The following is a 24015-nucleotide window of genomic DNA, read 5'->3' on the forward strand; positions in this document are numbered from 1 at the left end:
ATCCGTAAATGAAACATAAGAAAATAGCTGATTTTCACTAAAAAAATGCAAAATATTGAGCATAATATCATGATAAATTGTGATAATTCACTTGAGAAAAGGTTAAATAGTGAAAAATTAATTTGGGAACTGCTACAAATATAGCACTGGGTCTTTATGGGTTAATTTAAAATTCAAAATGAATCTCTGATTAGGCGGGGCATCAGTGATCGGGAGGGGCCAAGTGTTGTGCACTGGGGGGAGGGGCAGGAAGCTCCACCTACTTTTTGACTTGTTACATCAGTATTACTTTATGACAAGGAACCGAAAACAAACCACTGATGAAATAAACAGTCGTCCACATGTTTCTGACTTCTTACAAGGTTTCAGTCAATATCTGCTCTAATGTGTCTCAGCATTTTGATGTTCTCATCCCATAATACATCCTGTTTTTATAAACCCAGGACCAAACCATCGACATTCAGACTCATTCATATCATGTGTTTTCTTGTTTTTTTAGGGCTTTAAAACTAAAGACGGTTACATCGTCGTCGCTGCGGGCAACGACAAGCAGTTTGTCAAAGTCTGTCAGGTAAGAAACTAGGGATGCACCGATCCGATACTCAGTGCGTGTACTTGTACTCGTACTCGTAAAAGTAATCCGATACAAATGCACCAATACCACTTATGGCCGTGTGCCATTCCCAGTTCAGTGCAGCAGGTACGAGGAGGAGGAATAATGTGTGTGAGTGTGAAGAGTGTGGAGATGGAACCAAATAAGTGAGGGTGATCAAAGTAAGGCTGACTGACAGTACCGTTCAGACACAGACAGATACAGACGCAGCCTTCTGTCCGTCCTCTGCGTACATTCATCTGTTTTCCAGCTGATGGAGGATGAGTACCCAGACAGAGAATACCAGTGGAACTGTGGAGGTAGAGGATCTGTTCAAAGAGAAAACCTACTGACACATTTAGGACAACTACCCACGGCTGGACCGAGGGTACGGAGCGGTGCGGACCGCCACCAGTGGAAGTGAAAACCAAACTTGTGTCTCATTTGTCTTTTCTCTTCCTGCAGAAGCTAAACTTTTAAACCTTACCAGAGAAAACGCTGCAACATTAGTATCACAGTAGTGTTCCCTCTGTCGTCTACAGGTTTGTTATTACTGACTTTCTTCTCTCTTCTTCATTAAACTTTCCTCTTCTTCGTGGTATTTGTCCAGTATGGTTAATTCAGAGCTCCGCCCCCTGGTGGATTAACTGACAAACGCTCATTCCAACACATTAAATGTCAGTAGCAGCACTTTGTTCCAGTCAGACTAATGACAACGACAATAAAGCACATTTACAAAAGGAACTAACAACTGGAATGGGATTATTGAGTACTCGTATTGGTACTTGGTATTGGCAAGTACACAAATGTAAGTAATTGTACTCGTACTCGGTGTGGAAAAAAGTGGTATCGGTGCATCCCTATAAGAAACATCAGCTCATATTGAGTCTATCCTTGATTTGTACAGCAATCATGTCTTTTGTCCATAATCAGAATTTAATCTGTTACGTGTATGATTTTTGAGTTACTGAGGGGATCTGACAGAGGAATTATGGGTAGGTAGAAAGATGAAGTACAGAGGTGGGAGGTTATAAGTTAAACTTCATCCCACTCCTTTTCAGGTGTTTGACTTTCTTTTTATATACATCCTTTTGTTGTGTGGATTTAATGTTATGTTCAAAATAAACAAACAAACAAATATTATCTACTAGGACACACTGGAGGTTCTTGTGTCTCAACATTTCATCATAGATTAGGACTGAGATGAGAAACTACAGAAGGAACGACCAGATTCTTTGACTTACTCCATTTTAGCTCAGCTTTAATTAGTTGTGACAAAGTGTTAAAAATGTTAACATATGAAAAGTAGAATTATTCAAATCTTTAAAAGGTGTTTCTCTGTGGTGCTGATATTCCAGACTCTGACCAGCAGGGGTCAGTCTGGGACTAGAACACACATAACACCAAGAAATTAATGCTACGTGTCCACAGACTAGATCAGTCAATAGTCACTTTTCCATTGGATATCGTGCAAAACTTTACCCATATTTACTAAATGTTGAAAAAACAGAAGTGCATAATATTGGTTTTTCCATTAAATCACAAATGCTTTGATTTGTTTATTTATTATCATGAGATGACACAAGAAGTCATTCCATAAACATGGTGACGAACGTAAATATGGTGTTGATTTACAGATATATTCATTATTATTATATATTACCCCTCTATCTCCTACTAAATTCTAAAATGATTCAGTTTCCTGGTGTGTCCACACATACCCACACATGTTTCTTTTAAAACTCTTTGTCTTCTCTTGTTGTAACATCCATCATCGTCTGTTTTTTTTTTTTTTTTTTTTTTTTTATTCACGTGACTCCAGTTGCAGAAAAAAGTCTTTCCATTGCAGTTTTGTGTGATATACCATTTGTTCTAAACCCGAAAAACCACCTTTTGCCAACGCAAAAACTTTTAATCAAAAAGCAACAGTTTTGCATAAATTGTTGTTTTTCCGTTAGGTACATTTTTATGCACAAGTTATATTTGTGGAATTTGAGGGTCAAAGGAAAAGCGACTACTGACACATCTGTATTATGTTTTCATCAAGCTTTCTTCTTCAAATGAAAACTCATAAGTGCTTATTTTAACAGTTCAAAATAACACTGTGTCTTATAATTTTCACGTGTTACATCAGCCGATCATTTACAACATAGCTCAGTTAGCTTAGCTTTGTTAGCTTAGCTCTGTTTTTATACAGAAAACAGCCACAGTAAATTCACAAATCACCTGTTTTCTGTTCAGTTTGTGTTGTCAGCAGCTGAACTAAAGATCTGTAGGAATCCAACAAACAAGGTCAGAACTATCGCGGTTTAGTTTGAACCGTGGATCAACAAACGGCAACTTAGCAAAGATAATAACATCCCATAATAACTTTATACCTTCATAAGCCTCAGAATCAAACTCACATGTGTAGAATAAACGCTAACATTTACCTTTGAACTCCTTTCTGTTCATTTACAGCTGAGTCCAGTGGAAAAAACACTCGTCTGGGTTTTTATCACTTCTTTTGTTTGACAGTTGTTTCTTACGGTTCTCATCCTCACCTTGTCCTTGGTTGACTCACTACTCTTTCTAGTGGTCACATAACCCCCCCACCCCGTCGGTGGAAATATATTCATTTATAACTTTACAGTCCAATACATGGACATCTTTGACAGAAGTTCATAGATCTAGATTATAAACGTACAGTGAGTATTTGAGGTCATTTTGTTATAATCTGACAGTAGAAATAGGACAAATAGACCAGTGTTTTTCAACCTTGGGGTCGCGACTACACATGGGGTCACCTGGAATTCAAATGGGGTCGCCTGAAATTTCTAGTGATTGATAAAAAAAATTGTAAAAATTACTAATAAAAAATTGTTTTTAATGATTCATTATATATTTCATTATAATTAAAACACCACACGTTTTTCCTATAAAATTCCAGTTCAAATAAAATGCAGGATATAATATCTGAGAGGGCATATGGTGATTGACCTGATCATGTGCCCTCTCAGATGCGTTACTGCGCTTCAACCTGCCCGGACACAGTCACAGTCAGAAAACCTTAACAAACAAAGAATGGAAAGATTTCTTCTCCCACCTGACCCCGATAAGACATCTAAGAAAAAATCTCTCCGTTTTAAATGTCTGGAGTCGCCATAAATTTGTGATGTTAAAATGGGGTCATGAGCCAAAAAAGGTTGGAAACCACTGATATAGACCCTTTAAAAGGAAGTTGCAGTTGTTAGAACTCCAGTTTGGGCATGAAAATTCACCTTAGAAACATTTGGCTCAATATTACTTAGGGTGTATTCACACCTGCCTTGTTTGGTCCGTTTAAAACGGACCAGAGTTCGTTTGCTCCTTTGGTTCGGACCTTTTGGGCTGGTGTGAATAAAAACCACCGAACTCTGTTCCGGACCAAACAAGCGAACCGAGACCCAGTTGAAGAGGTGGTCTTGGCGCGGTTCCATACGAACCCTGGTGCGGTTCGTTTGAGGTGTGAAAGCAGACCGGACCCGATCCGACACAGTTGTTTTTTTTTGTACCTAACGAGCTCCCGTCGTGTGTCGAGGATTATGGACAACAGAGTTTTACCAGAGAACTGCTCAGAGTGAGGATAGGCTACGGAGCTGAAAATGAGCCGTGGTCAAACTTGGAGCTCGGAAGAGACGCTGCCTTTTGGACATCTGGGCAGATGTGCATATAACACAGCTGTTAGAAAGGACACAGAAAAACTCCGACGTTTTCAGCTTGTTCAGTGAGAGAATAATTAGGATGATGGTTAGATTTGTCTGTTGTGCTTGAAAAGAAAAAAATAATAAACTACTTCATCACCCCCTCCAAACTTTACCTGCGTTAAGGAATTCTGTACCTGGCTAAACTGAACGGTGATATAGGATAGATACACATAGGTCAGCAGTACGTAGCACTAATGCTTTTTGATAACCGTGTTTGGATATACTTCATGCCTGTTACGTCTTGCGTGAATCAGACCAACAGTCACAACATGATGTCCACATGAGCGCTGTCCTCCGTAGCCGTCTGGCCCCGAGTCTTCGTCATAGAGAAATGAATTCTACAATATTGTAAACCTGACGTTGCATCAAACGCTCTTGCTGCTCAAACACTTGTGCAGACGCCTGCATCTGTAAAAACAGCTATGACGATAACAAAAACAGCAAAATGTCCATGATTCTCTCCTTTCACTTTGGACTGAGCGCTTTAATCGACACTGCTCATTTCTGTCCAATGGCTGAACAACCTCAGCACACGTGGTTTTGTTTACAGATTTTGGTCCACTTAGAAAAATGTACAGTGTGAATACGAACCGCACCAAATAAAAAAAAAATTTTTTAAAATTTGGTCCGGACCAAAGCAAGTGAACTGTCGGACTTTCCTGGTGTGAATACAACCTTAGTTAGAATATGAACCAAAGTGGTCCTAGGACTGACCCTTGAGGCACCCCATGGTTAGTTTAGACATGTAGCACCTCATAACTGTTTGACAGGATCAGGGTTAGGGTTAGTGTCACCAAACAGAGATCCTCCTCATATCGCTACAGTCCAGTACATTGGCACCTTTGGCGCAACATCATAAATCTTTATTATAAACATTATTGGAAGGATTTTGGATCCTTTTTAAATATTTAACAGTAGAAATATTCCATGTAAATGTTTTTAACCCGTGCGTTGGATGTTTATTTATGTGAACTTGTGTGTTTGTGTTTTCAGGTGTTGGATCTGCCAGAGCTCATTGAACACCCAAAATACAAGACCAACAAACTACGAGTCCAGAACCGCAAAGACCTGCTGGGCAAGCTCTCAGACAGGTACAGACCTGGTCTAGATCCTTGAGTCTAGAACCAGAACCTGGTTCAGATACCTTAATCCAGAATCAGACCTGGTCCAGATCCCTCAGTCTAGAACCAGACCTAGTGCAGATACTTGAGTCTAGAACCAGACCTTGTCCAGATCTATGAATCCAAAACCAGACCTCTTCTAGATCCCTGAGTCCAGAACCAGACCTGGTCCAGATCCATGAATCCAGAACCAGACCTGTTCTAAACCCCTGAGTCCAGAACCAGACCTGGTCCAGATCCCTCAGTCCAGAACCAGACCTGGTCCAAATCCATGAATCCAGAAGCAGACCTGGTACAGATCCTTCAGTCCAGAACCAGACCTGGTCCAGATCCCTCAGTCCAGAACCAGACCTGGTCCAGATCTGACCTGAACATCAGAGTTCGCTCATAGAATCACACAACGTTCTCAGTCTGTAAATAATTACACAAACTATTTAGGACAGAAAATAAGAGACGATGAGGACTTTGGTAATAAATCCAACATGGTCCTGGTCTCTGAGTCCACATCCACCGTCCTAATAAAACTTCACGTCTTTTTACACCTGGTCTCTGAACTTCACAGCCTTTAATTAAATAAACAGCAGGTTATTAGTGGTTCAGATGTAAACTTCAGACATCATCATTAACCCTTCACTCACTCTGTGTTTGTCACTAAGCTCAGCATGTCAATAAATGATTTAAATGTTTAAATGTTTTTGGGTTTTTTTTTGCTTTACTTCTATTGTTTGATTTCTGTACATTACAAAACAAACATAATGGATTTTGGACGCACTGACAATAATAAACCTTTGTGACTAACAATTGTTTTAGTCATGTGACGTTGAAATGAAAATTGTCCATTTCTTCCATTTATCCTGACTCTGTTCTTCTTCAGTTTCAGTCTATGGGTCAGAATCTCCATCTCAAATATTCCGTTCACAGTTTATATCTAGTCATTAGTTGTAGGTGGTTCTGATCTGCACCATTTTTTGGTAATAGCCTTTTTACAGGCTGCTAATAGTACTTTAAATAAATATCTATCATTTTTTCTTACGTTATTACCAATAATACATCCAGATTACGTCACCAAACATGTTTTAGGAATTGCATAACCCAATATCTGAACAGTTGTTGAATATACATGATCCCAAATGTTTAATTATGTTTAATAATTTCTTTGATTCACTGACAGTTTGGTTCATGAAAAGGTGACAAATATTAAAAATATCATATTGTCAGGTCAGTCAGTATCGATGTTTATCACGATAAATGTGAAGTTTTATTCTTTGTTTAATGGTTAGTTTTTGTTCAAAAAATGAACGTTGAAAGAACAAGATAAAATGTGGTTTCTTCACAAAAAAGAACACAACGTAAAAGACAAAACGGGATAAAGACGACTTAAAACCACAATGTGATGAAAACGATACAACAGCAGACCTAATAAACCTGTTCTGGATCTGGTTCTGAATCTGGTCTGAGCTGGACTTGACAGTGTGATGAGGTCCAATCAGAGTGAATGACCTTCTGTGATGTTTCCCGTCAGGTTCCTCCAGGAGAACACAGCTGATTGGCTCAGACGGTTCCAGGGCTCAGGTGTTCCTGTCGGACCAATCAACAGCATCCAGGAAGTGTTTTCAGATCCTCAGGTGAGTCGGCGGTTCTTCTCAGGCCCGGGTTTGTCTGATGTTCTGGTGTTACTGCTGGAGTATTTGGACCTTCTACACCGACAGGAGATGCAGTCCATGTTTTCAGGTTGACGTCCTTTACTGCAGTATTCGCCTTTTTATTGAGTCCATATTGGATCCAGAAAACAGACGTAGTGGTAGATGTCGGTATATGTCAACATTTAGGAACTTCATGGACATAACAACGCGATATCATGAATTGCGTACAGATAACACACCACTTTCAAATGGTGTGTTTTCTGTGCGCATTATAAGCTTTCCACATGTATGTTCATGCCACGTAAAATAACACGCTATCAGCGGCTAGCGCAATTGGCATTTAGGGTTAGCAGTTACATTGACGCATGATCAAATGGCACTGAATAACATGCGAAAGGATGAAAATGTGTACGTATAGCACGCCAAATGCTATAAGAACTGGCGTGACATACAACATGATTTCATGAGATCAGTCTGGACATAAACACATACAGATTCAACAGGGTTGGGTTCAGTTTCACATGTTTTATTTGCGTCACATCAATGGAACTTGGTGGAAAAAGCCTTTCCATGGTGAATCCTTCATATATATTATAAGATGATGAGGTGGTTGGTTTCAACTAGTTTGTATTTATTTCTGTTATATTCTCTGTTGTGTATAATATGGTGTCATCTGCATACAGTTGAATCATCTCCTTCTACCTTCTTTATTTTAGAACTTAGTGTGAGTATCTGCAAAAAGAAACAAGGTGTGACTTTTCTCAATATGTTAAACCATCCAAATTATCATTTAAAAATTCTATAAAACCACAAATATTTATATTCAAACATAACACGGCAAACCATGAGAATACGTTGCGTCACTGTTGATATACAACTTTAAATGTCACAAAAGGTAAAATCGCTACTCCTTTGGCAGCTCAAACAAATAGAAAAACACAAACTTTCTGCTAAAAATGCAATAAAAGTAAAAGAAGTGTTCTTTAATATTTGATTATTTAACTGTATTAAATTTACTTAGAACCACAAATATATATTTAGTTTCAGTATTTGTAAAAGTTGATTTTATGAGACCATCTCAGTTAAATGCAATTTTGTCTCTGAAATAACACAAAAAAAAGTCTTAAAAGGTAAAAACACACAAACGTCACCTGGTCTTAAAGGTAAAAACACAAATGTCACGTGGTCTTAAAGGTAAACACACAAACGTCACCTGGTCTTAAAGGTAAAAACACACAAACGTCACCTGGTCTTAAAGGTAAACACACAAATGTCACCTGGTCTTAAAGGTAAAAACACAAACGTCACCTGGTCTTAAAGGTAAAAATACAAACGTCACCTGGTCTTAAAGGTAAACACACAAACGTCACCTGGTCTTGAAGGTAAAAACACAAACGTCACCTGGTCTTAAAGGTAAAAACACACAAACGTCACCTGGTCTTAAAGGTAAAAACACAAACGTCACCTGGTCTTAAAGGTAAAAACACAAACGTCACCTGGTCTTAAAGGTAAAAACACAAACGTCACCTGGTCTTAAAGGTAAAAACACAAACGTCACCTGGTCTTAAAGGAAAAAACACAAACGTCACCTGGTCTTAAAGGTAAAAACACACAAACGTCACCTGGTCTTAAAGGTAAAAACACAAACGTCACCTGGTCTTAAAGGTAAAAACACAAACGTCACCTGGTCTTAAAGGTAAAAACACAAACGTCACCTGGTCTTAAAGGTAAAAACACACACACGTCACCTGGTCTTAAAGGTAAAAACACAAACGTCACCTGGTCTTAAAGGTAAAAACACACAAACGTCACCTGGTCTTAAAGGTAAAAACACAAACGTCACCTGGTCTTAAAGGTAAAAACACAAACGTCACCTGGTCTTAAAGGTAAAAACACACAAACGTCACCTGGTCTTAAAGGTAAAAACACAAACGTCACCTGGTCTTAAAGGTAAAAACACACACACGTCACCTGGTCTTAAAGGTAAAAACACAAACGTCACCTGGTCTTAAAGGTAAAAACACACACGTCACCTGGTCTTAAAGGTAAACACACAAACGTCACCTGGTCTTAAAGGTAAAAACACAAACGTCACCTGGTCTTAAAGGTAAAAACACACACGTCACCTGGTCTTAAAGGTAAACACACAAACGTCACCTGGTCTTAAAGGTAAAAACACACAAACGTCACCTGGTCTTAAAGGTAAACACACAAACGTCACCTGGTCTTAAAGGTAAAAACACAAACGTCACCTGGTCTTAAAGGTAAAAACACACACGTCACCTGGTCTTAAAGGTAAAAACACAAACGTCACCTGGTCTTAAAGGTAAAAACACACACACGTCACCTGGTCTTAAAGGTAAAAACACACAAACGTCACCTGGTCTTAAAGGTAAAAACACAAACGTCACCTGGTCTTAAAGGTAAAAACACACAAACGTCACCTGGTCTTAAAGGTAAAAACACACACGTCACCTGGTCTTAAAGGTAAAAACACAAACGTCACTTGGTCTTAAAGGTAAAAACACACACGTCACCTGGTCTTAAAGGTAAAAACACAAACGTCACCTGGTCTTAAAGGTAAAAACACAAACGTCACCTGGTCTTAAAGGTAAAAACACAAACGTCACCTGGTCTTAAAGGTAAAAAGTCTTTCGTTCTCTCACTGATGTTTTCAGTTTTTAATTCGTGTTACTGATCTGACGCTGACATTAGCGTGTTTACCGCCGTCCGTCTGCCGTCGTCTCATTTCACAGCGTGTTTGTGTTTGGAGGACGGCGGCATGGCAGGTGGCGGCGTCGCCGTCATACGGTGGAAATGCAATGACTCAGGCCCGGTGTCAGACCGGTCCATCTGCCTCCATGAGCTGCTCCACCAACAGGCTTCCACAGACTCCTCAGTCCACTCACCTGACCACGGATCAACGTTTTGCTGGAGCATTATTCCGTCTCCTGCTTCGTTACTCATAGCGTCGTCCTCCGTTAAACCGCCACCGCCTGCTGCTGCTGCCTTGCTCAGAGGAACTAAAGTGCTGACAGCCGATCTCCAGTGAATTTCCTCAGTTTCCATAATTACATGCATCTCCGAGGCTGTAAATGATTCCCACATGTCGCCTGTAATCAACAGAAGAAATCCTCTAAATTCAGGCTGAAAGTTTCTGGGTTTACACTGAGCATGCTGGGAAATTAGAGCGGCCTTGTTGTGGCGTTTATTAGCGTCGGTTCGCCGGCAGTAAACGCATCAAATCACGATGTTTATAGACGGGAAATGGATGTTAAGAGTCTGAAGCAACAGAACCCGGTGGAGAAGCTGAGTCACAGATCCTCATAAGAATGTACAGAGTGATGCATTATGGGATGTTGGTACCATCACTGTGCTGATCAGTGTAGGGAGTGGAGCGATGTAAAAGACACAACACAAAGAAAACAACAAAAAATATACAACAAGACAAACGTGAAGTAAAAATCACAAGATAAAAAAGTTGTAAAAGATGCAACGGCACAAAAATAATGTCAAAGTTATGAGACAAAAACAACACAAACCACTAGGTGGCAGTATGAGCCTGATTCAGTATCATTTCATTCAGTCAGTATTTACACCTGCCCCCCCCCCCCCCCTTCTTAAATTCTCCCTATACCCCTGTACCAATGTAATGTGACATCTGCCAAGGGCCTTACCCACCAACCCAGTGGCTATATCACAGGGCTAATGTCATGATTTAACCAGACTGGGAGAGCCATACTATTGTGTAAAGTTTTCTCCATCAAATCAATCAATCAATCAATCAATAATATCTATGCAAAATACATTTTAATATAATGTTTATGTGTATTTGTATGTTGTATATATTGTAAAAAAAAAGTGTACGATGTTGATAATTGAAATGTAAAAAATTATTGATATTTAATTTTTATTAAATATTTGTTTAATTAGATATTTACTTTTGTTGTCCATCTGTGACGTTGCCATTTGCTGCCATTTGCCAGTTGATATTTGTCAAAACTCTTGCTTATTAGGTATGATAAAATATTTTGTTCCTTTAACCGATTATTAGGTTGTAAAATAGAGGGTATAAAAGTATACACTGAATACATTTTAGGATGATGATTTTGTAGAAACTTTACTTTTGAGAACTTTGTTATTCTTGCAAAAAATAGACATACATTTTTTGTCCATCTGTGACACAGTAGTTTTTGATATTTTTTCATTTAGAAATATTTGAAACTAAATTTGGCCCTTTGAGTATGTTTAAGATGGCATTTAGACCTTTCCAATTATGTGAAATATTTGTCTTAAACTTGTCTGGTTCAAAAGTTATGAATCAAAAAGTAGTGAGCTGTCCATCTGTGATGCCCTTGACCACACCCAGTAGTAGTTTTTTCCCTTAGTTTTTATGATTAGAATTTCTGTGAGCCTAAATACAACATTTTCAATCTGACAAATATATATATATATATATATATAGTCACATACAGTTTCAAAAAATCAAATGCGTGTAGATTTTTTTTACTTAATCTACCCGTTGCATATTGAACCACACTGGGAACATGAAGAATAATCAACATTAGCCTCTTACCAATTCTTACCAAATGCACTAATGCCCTGTTGCTACAGTCATTCAAGTCAAAATAGTTTCATGTTGCTTTCATGTTGAACTAGCTCACTTTGTCTCAAGTCTGAATCAGTGCAGGGTGAAGGGTTTACTGCAGGATCACTTTCTCTGACAGTTTCTGGAATGTGTTCCACAAATTGCGTTTTAGCAGGCAGCTAGGATGGATGATAGCCACTGTGAAGGCAAATATCATGACATCTGGGAACTATCCTCTATTGCTATAGATTATTATTTAACATGTAGCCAGCATAACAGCTTAGTAGGCTATTCATTTCATATTTGCTTGCCTCAAATCAGTAGCCTGCTGTTGCAATCTTAGCCTACCGTTCACTTTATTTATCCTTTACCTTAATAACAAAAGCCTCATTTGAAAGTGTTGCTCTTGTTTTGGATTGCCTCTGTTTATATTAGCAACGATAACGGAGGAGTTAACGACACCTTATAATGCCATTTCATCTTTGTGTTTAAAAGTTTGTGTTCACCTTTCTTTGAAAAGAAGTTGGTCAGAACTTGACTTCCTTCATTTTGCCTTCTCTCCCTTTCTTTTCTTTCCATTCTTTTCTGAAATCCTGACTTATTTTTTTAAAACTGTGACATCATGATCAGATTTCTTCTATCATAGAGATGCAACGAGTCACCGTAGCCTAACAAGCAAAGTGCGTTTCTCAAACTGTGTGTGCAGTGAACCATTTTGTGTTTTTCTCAATGAGTGTTTACAGAGCAGTGACAGCAGTCTGTACTTTAATGGAATACAATAATATACCAATTTATAAAATCTAGTGTGTGAAGCTTGCATATAGATCGATATTTATCGTATAATTTAGTTGAACAACAGGAAAAAAAAAAAAACTTTAACAAAAAAATCTTAACTTCCCATGGGCCCCCCTCTCCCTTGGGCCCCCCCACAGCTGTGTAGGTTAACAGCCCTGATCCATGGCCGTGCCAATGAGCCTTAATAGAGCTGTGGTTGGACCAGTGTCGTTCAGGCTGTTAGGGGGAAGTGGGCTCAGAAGACACAGACAGGCACAAAGAGCTGTGGAATAGGTCCCAAACATCTGCTCATTACGGAAAAACCCTAAAAGATAGGTGAAAACTAAAATGATCATGACTGGCACGAAGAGCTCAGGAACACACAGATGTGTTTTTCTTCCTTGTACTGTGAGAAATGTCAGAGTTACAGCAGTGGAAAAACAGTCAACTTATCAGGAAAACAATCTGTTTGGATTGATTTGAATACGGGCAGAGGAGGGATGAGCCTCCATTCTACTGCCTGCCATTTCACTTTAGAAAGAGCTAGGTCTTCAAACTTAGGTTCATATGAAGCCCAGGAACTGTGACTACATTTTTGGAAAGAATCATTTGCCTCCTATGTATTGTTTGGCCGGGAGGACGAGTTATCCGGAAAATTCTGAGGTGATTTTTCTGCTCTCTTTCACTCTGATGAGATTGGTATGCTAGGAATGTGTGCTCTGTTTTGGTCTTTTCTGACAAATCTGACACTTTTCTAAGACCCATCTATCAAAAACCGTAAACCTCATCATCAAACAAGTTACATTCCTGCAGAGACGACAAAAATGCCTGCATTTTAAAGTTTAAATGAAGTCTGTAGGTCAAAGTATGGCGAAGCAGTAGCAGTCGGAAACAAGTGGATTTTTCTGGCTGATTTTTTTCCTCTCCCCATTCATTTCTATGGGACTTTTTTCGCATGTTTTTCGCCAGTAACTCTGCGAAAAATTCACAAATCTCTACCTTGAGTAATAGCACACTATTCCCGGTGAAACCGTACATTTTGATGTATTAATTGCAGGGTCCTCCCAGCGCCTTAGGCCCTATTAATCGACGAAATCTTGTCCAGAAGATGAAGAATATGTGAAAGAGGTGCGAGAAACAACAATAGGTGCTTAGCCCTAGGGCCCCGAGCACCTAAATATACAAGATGAAACTGAAGTTAAAGCAATAAGACAAAGTCTCATCAACGACTCAATAACAAGAAAAAAATTAAAGTGGTATCGAGACAAAGAAAATTTGTAAAGTCGCAACAAGACTAAAATAATACATAATATTTAACAAACTTAAAATGAAGTAAAAGTCCATCCATCCATCCATCCATCCATCCATCCATTTTCTTCTGCTTTATCCGGGGCCGGGTCGCAGGGGTAACAGTCTAAGCAGGGATGCCCAGACTTCCCTCTCCTCAGACTCCTCCTCCAGCTCTTCTGGGGGGACCCCGAGGCGTTCCCAGGCCAGCCGAGAGACATAGTCTCTCCAGCGTGTCCTGGGTCTTCCCCGAGGTCTCCTCCCGGTGGGACATGCCCGGAACACCTCCCCAGGGAGGCGTCCAGGAGGCATCCGAAACAGATGCCCGAGCCACCTCAGCTGGCTCCTCTCGACACGGAGGAGCAGCGGCTCTACTCCGAGCTCCTCCCTGGTGACTGAGCTCCTCACCCTATCCCTAAGGGTGCGCCCAGCCACCCGACAGAGGAAACTCATTTCAACCGCTTGTATCCGGGATCTTGTCCTTTCGGTCATGACCCAAAGCTCATGACCATAGGTGAGGGTAGGAACGTAGATTGACCGGTAAATCCAGAGCTTCGCCTCTCGGCTCAGCTCCTTCTTCACCACAGCCGACCGGTACAGCGACTGCATCACTGCAGACGCTGCACCGATCCGTCTGTCAATCTGACGCTCCATCTTTCCCTCACTCGTGAACAAGACCCCAAGATACTTAAACTCCTCCACTTGGGGCAAAGACTCCCCACCGACCTGGAGAGGGCAGACCACCTTTTTCCGGTCGAGAACCATGGCCTCGGATTTGGAGGTGCTGATCCTCATCCCGCTCGCTTCACACTTGGCTGCAAACCGCCCCAGGGCACGCTGAAGGTCCAGGTTCGATGAGGCCAACAGGACAACGTCATCTGCGAAAAGCAGAGATGAAATCCTGTGGTCCCCAAACCGGACCCCCTCCGGCCCCTGGCTGCGCCTAGAAATTCTGTCCATAAAAATTATGAACAGAACCGGTGACAAAGGGCAGCCCTGCCGGAGTCCAACATGCACCTGGAACAGGTCTGACTTACTGCTGGCAATGCGAACCAGGATCCTGCTTCGGTCATACAGGGACCGGACTGCCCTTAGCAAAGGGCCCCGGACCCCGGACCCCGGACCCCATACTCCCGAAGCACCCCCCACAGGATACCACGAGGGACACGGTCAAATGTCTTCTCCAGATCCACAAAACACATGTGGACTGGTTTGGCAAACTCCCATGAACCCTCGAGCACCCGATGGAGAGTATAGAGCTGGTCCAGTGTTCCGTGACCGGGACGAAAACCGCATTGTTCCTCCTGGATCCGAGGTTCGACTGTCGGTCGGATCCTCCTCTCCAGTACCTTGGAATAGACTTTCCCTGGGAGGCTGAGGAGTGTGATCCCCCTATAGTTGGAGCACATCCTCCGGTCCCCCTTCTTAAAAAGGGGGACCACCACCCCGGTCTGCCAGTCCAGAGGTACTGTCCCCGACTGCCACGCAATGTTACAGAGACGTGTCAACCAAGACAGTCCCTGCACATCCAGAGACTTAAGGTACTCATGACGAATCTCATCCACCCCCGGTGCCCTGCCACCGAGGAGCTTGCCAACCACCTCGGTGACTTCCGCTTGGGTGATGGACAAGTCTATGGAAGACGTGACAGTGGGATTGAGGAGATCCTCGAAGTATTCCTTCCACCGTCCGACAACATCCCCAGTCGAGGTCAGCACCTCCCCACTTCCACTGTAAACAGTGTTGGTGGTGCACTGCTTTCCCCTCCTGAGGCGACGGATGGTTTGCCAGAATTTCCTCGAGGCCGACCGATAGTCCTCCTCCATGGCCTCCCCAAACTCCACCCAGACCCAAGTTTTTGCCTCCGCAACCGCTCGGGCTCGCATTCGAGCCCCAACCCCAGGCCTGGCTCCAGGGTGGAGCCCCGGCTGCGCCATACCGGGCAACGTCACGTTCTCTTGATCTTTTCTTTTCATAGGGGCTTCTGAACTGCTCTTAGTCTGGCCCGTCACCCAGGACCTGTTTGTCTTGGGAGACCCTACCAAGGGCATAAAGCCCCCGACAACATAGCTCCTGGGGTCATTCGGGCACTCAAACTCCCCCACCACGATAAAGTGGCAGTTCAAGGGGGAGTGAAGTAAAAGTCACAAGATAAAAAAGTTGAAAAAGTTGCAGCAAGAAAAAAATTGGTCAAAGACGCAACACAAAAATGATGTCAAAGTTATAGGATAAAAACAACACAAAACATGCAACAAGAAAAAAATTAAGTAAAAGTCGCAACAATACAAAAAGTTGTAAGTTATAGTGACACAAAAATGTTGTAAAAATTGTAACTAAACAAGAACAACATAAAATATACAAGATAAAACTGAAGTTAAAGCAATAGACAAAGATCGTCAAAGATTCACTAAAGACAAAAAATATAAATGTGGTAAGACCAAAAAAACTGTAAAGTCACAACAAGATTAAAACAACATAAAATATGCAACAAAATTAAAATGAAGTAAAAGTCACAAGATAAAAAAGTTGTAAAAGTTGCAAGAAAAAATTTGTCAAAGACGCAACAACACAAAAATAATGTCAGTTATGAGACAAAAACAACACAAAATATGCAACAAGAAAACAACAATCCAACAATACAAAAAGTTGTAAGTAGACAAGAACAACATAAAATATACAAGGTAAAAAGGAAGTAATGAGACACAAACTTGATAGATACAAAAGAGAAACTATGTAAAAGTGGCAACAAGATGAAAATGATGCAAAATATGCAACAAGATAATGAGGTAAAAGTTACGAGACATTTGTTAGTCTCAGGGACATAGAAGCAATAAACAACACAGCAACACAAAAAACGTAAAAGTTGCAACAAGACAAAAACAGCATAAAAATATACAAGATAAAACTGAAGTTAAAGACAAAATGTCGTCAAAGACTCAATAAGACGAAAAATATAAAAGTTTTAACAAGACAAAAAAAAATTGTAAAGTCGCAACAAGATTAAAACAGCACAAAATATGTAACAAAATTTCAATGAAGTAAAAGTCACAGTAGTCCATTCTCCGTTGACCCTCAAACTGCATGAATATAACTTGCGCAAAAAAATTTACCCAGTGGAATAATGAAAATTTCGCCAAAACTCGTTTTCTGATTAAAATTTTTTACACATAAAACATACAACATAAAAGTTGCAACTCAATAAAAAACACGAATAAAGTTGTATCTATATGATAACATTGTAACCAGATGAATTGGACGATAAACCGAGTCTGGATCCTAATGTTTCAGTTCTGTTTCTGGTGTTGAATCAGACTGACGTTAACGATCATTTTCTGTTGTTTCTGATTTGATCGGACGGTTTCGTGGTCTGAACATTAGATCGATACATGCTCCGTTTCAGATCCTGGACTTTGTTTTTTGCTCAGACTCAGTTTCTTCTTCTTTTCTTCTTCCTTTCAGATCAGGTGACTTCTGTTATTCAAGCAGTATTTCTCCTTTTCTTTTCTTTTTTTTCTTTTTCTCTGCTTTCATTGATTTTCATCCAAAACCTGCAGAAGTATTTGTGTTGTTGCAGAATCTTCTCCTCGAGCTGCAGGTTGAAGGATGATTTTTATGGATTTTTCCAAAACACGGCCTGGTTTTGGAATGTAATTAACACAAAGATGACGGTTTACAATATGCTGTGTTCTACTGAAAACAATGCTGCCGCTGTTTGTTCGATGTGTGCGTGAGCTCCAGTCCGTTGAAGGGAAATAACCCGAGTGCTGATGAAGTGTTTGTTAAACAGCGTCACACGTGTCGGGCTTTGGCGGGCGGTGGGCGGTCCTTCAGGCCGGTTTGCAGCTGCGGGTTTTCGTCCACACAGCAGCTCTGCAGAGAAGCTGCTGCTAATCAGGACGGTAGGAAGTCACCGGTCCAAAAGCCCAATCTGGAAGTCATTTGGAAAAACGCTAAACGCTGCTCGCTCTCGCTCTGCTTCCTGTTTGGCTCAGCCCCGTTCATCTGTCTTTCTTTGTTTCTTCCATCTCGCTGTCAGTGTCTCTTCTGTCTTTTCAGCCTCTGCACTCTGAGGACTTGTATTTCCTAAGTATTTTCTCACTATTGCTCTCAGTTTGGAGTTTTCCTCCTCTGGACATTCCTGGATAATGGAACCAGATGAGTCTGCTCTGACACTGACGCTGCCAAACACCGGGTCGTGACCCGCAGATGGGCCGCAGGAGGCTTCCACTAGGTCAGGGCGACAAAGTGATAATTATCGTTAGTGTGATATATTTATTATTCTTTAATCTTTGGCTGGAGTGAGGGTGTAGTGGTTAGCACTTCCACCGCCATCACAAACAGGAAGTTAATGCTCCTGTCGCCCACACTAATACTCTGATCAGTATCTGATTTGTGGAGTAATCAGATTATTAGTGATCATAAGTCTGTGTTTTATTAACCCAGTGTTTTTCAACCTTGGGGTCAGGACCCCACATGGGGTTGCCTGAAATTTCTAGTAATTGATAAAAAAAACAAAAAAAACAAAAAACTTACAAATAAAAAATACATGTTGAGTTGACAGAGCCAATCCCAGTCCATATCAGACAAACTGTGGTTGTGAAACTGCAGCACTGTGGTTCTGTTTGTGTCAAATGTTCACTGTGGTCAGTTTCAGATGCTGCAGCTCTTTCATAATTCATAGTTTCAGTTCTTGTTTGTTCAGTATTAATTGTCCTCCTTGTAAATCACAGCTGGACTGACTGGACAGATCCTGACCCTTTGTGCAGTAATCTACACCTGGATTTACTGCCTCTGTCCACAATAATAGACATTATATAGACTAAATGTCCTTTAAAATTAACCTGTATTTGAAACATAGGATAGAAAACTATTACAGGATCAAAAACAAATTAATTTTACCAGAAAAAAGTCTCCGTTTTGAATGTCTGGGGTCGGCAGAAATTTGTGATGTTAAAATGGGGTCAGGGACAAAAAAGGTTGGAAACCAGTGGATGAACCCATAAAGACCAAAAACATCCACCATCGACCAAAAACGTCTACTGATCTAAATTCATCATTCAATAATTTAATCGATACATGTCAATAATTGGTGTAAAGTCTTTTCATGGTCTTCAGATATGACCCATTTGGATGTTCAGAGGTTCACAGGCAAACGTCCCTCAAATTAAAGTTTCCAGAGGTAGGGAAAAGCTGCACCACAACAGGAACCTTAGTGGAACCAGTAAAGTGTCTGTAAGTTTCACTTTCAGTCTGTGCTTGGACACATTCTATGGTCCGGTTGTGATGCGCGAGTCTGTTTTTTTTTCAACCCATGGGACTTTGGTGGAATTATTTGACCCACCCCAACCGACCCGCGAGGAACCCACTTCACCTCACTAACGCACGGCACCGAACGCACCCCCATATAATACCTGGATGGACCTGTCCATAGACACACTACAGCAGTGGGAAATATAAGGGTCTAATTTGTCCACAGTATGAATTTGGAAAGTGCAAAAATGATCCTAAAGTTATTAAGAGTCAAAGGTGTCAGAGTTGTTTTAGTTCAGGTTCCACATTCAGACCAACTGGGATCTACAGTAAAATAATAGAACCGATATAACTGATAAATAATGACTCCAAAATTAAATTTCACTGTAAAAAGTCCACATCGGATTGATATTGAATCGGTATCGGCAAAACTAATCCCCCCAAAAAATCGTATTAGATCAGAAGCAAAAAACTTAGATGGGGACATCACTATCTGGAACACCTTCACTAATGCGCTAATGCTAGTACCAGTCTGACTCAGTTCTGTTCTATACAGAGAACCCAAAATATGGAAGGATCTGACAACTCTTCTTATGGAACGTCTTCAAATTCAGTTTTAAAAAGCTGTGAAAACTCTGCTCCTGTGTGATTGGAATTTTCCACATTTCATTTCTAAGCTTGGTATCGTTGAATTTTATTTGTTGAAAATGTACTTTTGTGCAGCTTGCAAATATTTTTCTATATTTTTCATTGCAGTTGTAAATAGTCTTTGGAATCTGGAGGTTGCCACTTATTAAACCCCTTAAAGGTTTTTGGTAACCATCCATCACAATTTTTAACCAACATGTTGTGGGTTTTTTTTTTTGGTTTTTTTTATTATTTATTTGCTCATACAGATACACACTACAACAAATACATGTACATATCGGGGATGAAAATGTGCAGGTGAAGTCGGAAACCTGAAAGGCTTATAGAATGACCTCACTGTGACCTAGTTGTATTTTAAACAAAAGAAAAGAATATCATTTGCATACCGTGTATTTATGTGTCTGTTTATTTACTATGTGAAAATTAAATAAATAAATAAACTAATAGTGCTGTTGCTAGGTGCTGAGTTGATCTTTGACCTTTAGGATTATTTGTTTACATCGTCAAAGGTTTGGAATCAGATCACATTTACTTAAACCAAAGACAATGACTGAACATCCCAGAGCATCCAGGGGTGTTTTCTTACTTACTACTTGTTCTGTATTTTCAGTTTATCATGTGATTTGTGATGACATTTAAATCCAGAAGGTCAAAGGTCGTCATCACTGTGGAAACATGAACATTCCCCGACGTGCCAGTGGAGAACAGTTCAAGCCCACAGTTTGACTGATGTGGCCTCGTGTACATTCGTAGCTCCCATGCAGTTAACCTTCAGCTGAACCTGAGCTAACGACACTGTACTTAGGGTCAGAGCATCATCTTCATCTTCCTCATCTCTGGGTTTAAAGATTCAGAGGCTTCAGGCAAGTGTGGAGTGAATTTCCTGTCAAAAAGTTACAAACAAGCAAAACGTGTTTTACAAATGGTGGACAAGTTACAGAACGGTTCACAAACACAGAACACATTTAACTGGGGTTTACAAATACACAACACACCTATGAAACAAATACACAACACACCTATGAAACAAATACACAACACACCTATGAAACAAATACACAACACACCTATGAAACAAATACACAACACACCTATTAGACTAATACACAACACACCTATTAGACTAATACACAACACACCTATGAAACAAATACACAACACACCTATGAAACAAATACACAACACACCTATGAAACAAATACACAACACACCTATGAAACAAATACACAACACACCTATGAAACAAATACACAACACACCTATTAGACTAATACACAACACACCTATGAGACTAATACACACCTATTAGACTAATACACAACACACCTATGAGACTAATACACACCTATGAAACAAATACACAACAACCTATGAAACAAATACACAACACACCTATGAGACTAATACACAACACACCTATGAGACTAATACACAACACACCTATGAGACTAGTACACACCTATTAGACTAATACACAACACACCTATGAGACTAATACACAACACACCTGTGAGACTAATACACACCTATGAAACAAATACACAACACATCTATTAGACTAATACACAACACACCTATGAGACTAATACACAACACACCTATGAGACTAATACACACCTATGAAACAAATACACAACACATCTATTAGACTAATACACAACACACCTATTAGACTAATACACAACACACCTGTGAGACTAATACACACCTATGAAACAAATACACAACACATCTATTAGACTAATACACAACACACCTATGAGACTAATACACAACACACCTATGAGACTAATACACAACACACCTATGAGACTAGTACACACCTATTAGACTAATACACAACACACCTATGAGACTAATACACAACACACCTATGAGACTAGTACACACCTATTAGACTAATACACAACACACCTATGAGACTAATACACAACACGCCTATGAGACTAATACACACCTATGAGACTAATACACAACACGCCTATGAGACTAATACACACCTATGAGACTAATACACAACACGCCTATGAGACTAATACACCCCTATTAGACTAATACACAACACTCCTATGAGACTAATACACACCTATGAAACAAATACACAACACACCTATTAGACTAATACACAACACACCTATGAGACTAATACACACCTATTAGACTAATACACAACACACCTATGAGACTAATACACAACACACCTATGAGACTAATACACAACACACCTATGAGACTAATACACAACACACCTATGAGACTAGTACACACCTGTTAGACTAATACACAACACACCTATGAGACTAATACACAACACGCCTATGAGACTAATACACACCTATGAGACTAATCTACAACACGCCTATGAGACTGATACACCCCTATTAGACTAATACACAACACACCTATGAGACTAATACACAATACACCTATGAGACTAATACACAACACACCTGTGACACTAATACACACCTATGAGACTAATACACACCTATTAGATTAATACACAAAACACCTATGAGACTAATACACACCTATGAGATTAATACACAACACACCTATGAGACTAATACACCCCTATTAGACTAATACACATCATACCTATGAGACTAATACACAATACACCTGTGACACTAATACACACCTATGAGACTAATACACACCTATTAGATTAATACACAAAACACCTATGAGACTAATACACAATACACCTGTGACACTAATACACACCTATGAGACTAATACACACCTATGAGACTAATACACAAAACACCTATGAGACTAATACACACCTATTAGACTAATACACAACACACCTATGAGACTAATACACACCTATTAGACTAATACACAACACACGTATGAGACTAATACACACCTATGAGACTAATACACAAAACACCTATGAGACTAATACACACCTATGAGACTAATACACAAAACATCTATGAGACTAATACACAAAACATCTATGATACTAATACACACCTATTAGACTAATACACAAAACACCTATGAGACTAATACACAACACACCTATGAGACTAATACACAACACACCTATGAGACGAATACACAGCACACCTATGAGACTAATACACAACACACCTGTGAGACTAATACACACCTATTAGACTAATGCACAACACACATATGAGACTAATACACACCTATGAGACTAATACACAACACACCTATGAGACTAATGCACAACACACATATGAGACTAATACACACCTATGAGACTAATACACAACACACCTATGAGACTAATACACGACACACATATGAGACTAATACACACCTATGACACAATACACAACACACCTATGAGACTAATACACACCTATTAGGCCAATACACAACACACATATGAGACTAATACACAACACACCTATGAGACTAATACTATTAGACTAATGCACAACACACCTATTAGACTAATACACAACACACCTATGGGACTAATACACACCTGTCAGACTAATACACATCTATGAGACTAATACACAACACCCCTGTTAGACTAATACACAACAAACCTATGAGACTAATACACAACACACATATGAGACTAATACACACCTATGAGACTAATACACAACACAATACATAATATTACATCAAAGTAAGACAAAAAAAAAAAGTCACACTTCACAAAGTATTTTTCATTTCCAATTTATAGAAACAAATGTAAGTAAAAAAAAAAAAAAAAGATAAATCAAAAATAAAGTAAAAAGCTTGAGATATTGATCTTGAGATTACTTGACATAGTTTTTTTTATATTACTCATTTTAGAGTTTATAAAGTTCTTCAAATTATCTAAATAATTGCAAAAAAAAAGTGATTTAAAAACAATAATGTTAGGACGCTGGTGTGCTAATTTAACGCAATGAATGTGAAATTTGGCAAATATGACTAAAAGGTTGATGATATATCTGTTTTCTGGATTTGATTTATCAGTTTGTGAAAGGCCAGATAAAACATGTTGAAAGTTCAGTTTACATGGAGGGTCAGTTTTGGTGTTTATGAAAGTTCTTCCTCCTTCCTCATTAATGTCAGTCTTGTAGTGTCACTAAAGGCCTCTGGTGAATGAACTCCTCCCCCTGGTGGATTATCGGTGTATTGCATGTATCTAATTGTATACATCAGGTTTTTCAAGAAAAAAATATACTTTTCATGTAGAGGGCTTCAAAACTCATATATCAAATATGATACATTTGGCATTATAAGGTTAAGAGATTGGTGAAAAAAAGCCCAAAAAAATACATTGTTATCTCATGATTTTATAGCAGTATTTTCGTGTGCATACATTTTTGCCATGAAGTCAATCAGAGGGTGCAAAGTGCATCATGGGAATATAAAACACACGTCAGAGTAAAAGGCCTTG

General features: G+C 39.6%; 1 protein-coding gene across 2 annotated transcripts in view; it reads left to right on the forward strand.

The window, feature by feature from the left end:
* Positions 1–24015, forward strand: part of sugct (succinyl-CoA:glutarate-CoA transferase) — a 200185-nt gene that overhangs the window by 51477 nt on the left and 124693 nt on the right. For both annotated transcript variants that reach the window (XM_030123658.1, XM_030123659.1), the window contains exons 10-12: positions 500–571; positions 5311–5408; positions 6961–7063. In XM_030123658.1, coding sequence (XP_029979518.1) covers positions 500–571; positions 5311–5408; positions 6961–7063 — 273 coding nt within the window. The remainder of the gene's footprint in view (positions 1–499; positions 572–5310; positions 5409–6960; positions 7064–24015) is intronic.

Source organism: Sphaeramia orbicularis, chromosome 20, assembly GCF_902148855.1.
Source record: "Sphaeramia orbicularis chromosome 20, fSphaOr1.1, whole genome shotgun sequence".
NCBI classification, from domain to species: domain Eukaryota; kingdom Metazoa; phylum Chordata; class Actinopteri; order Kurtiformes; family Apogonidae; genus Sphaeramia; species Sphaeramia orbicularis.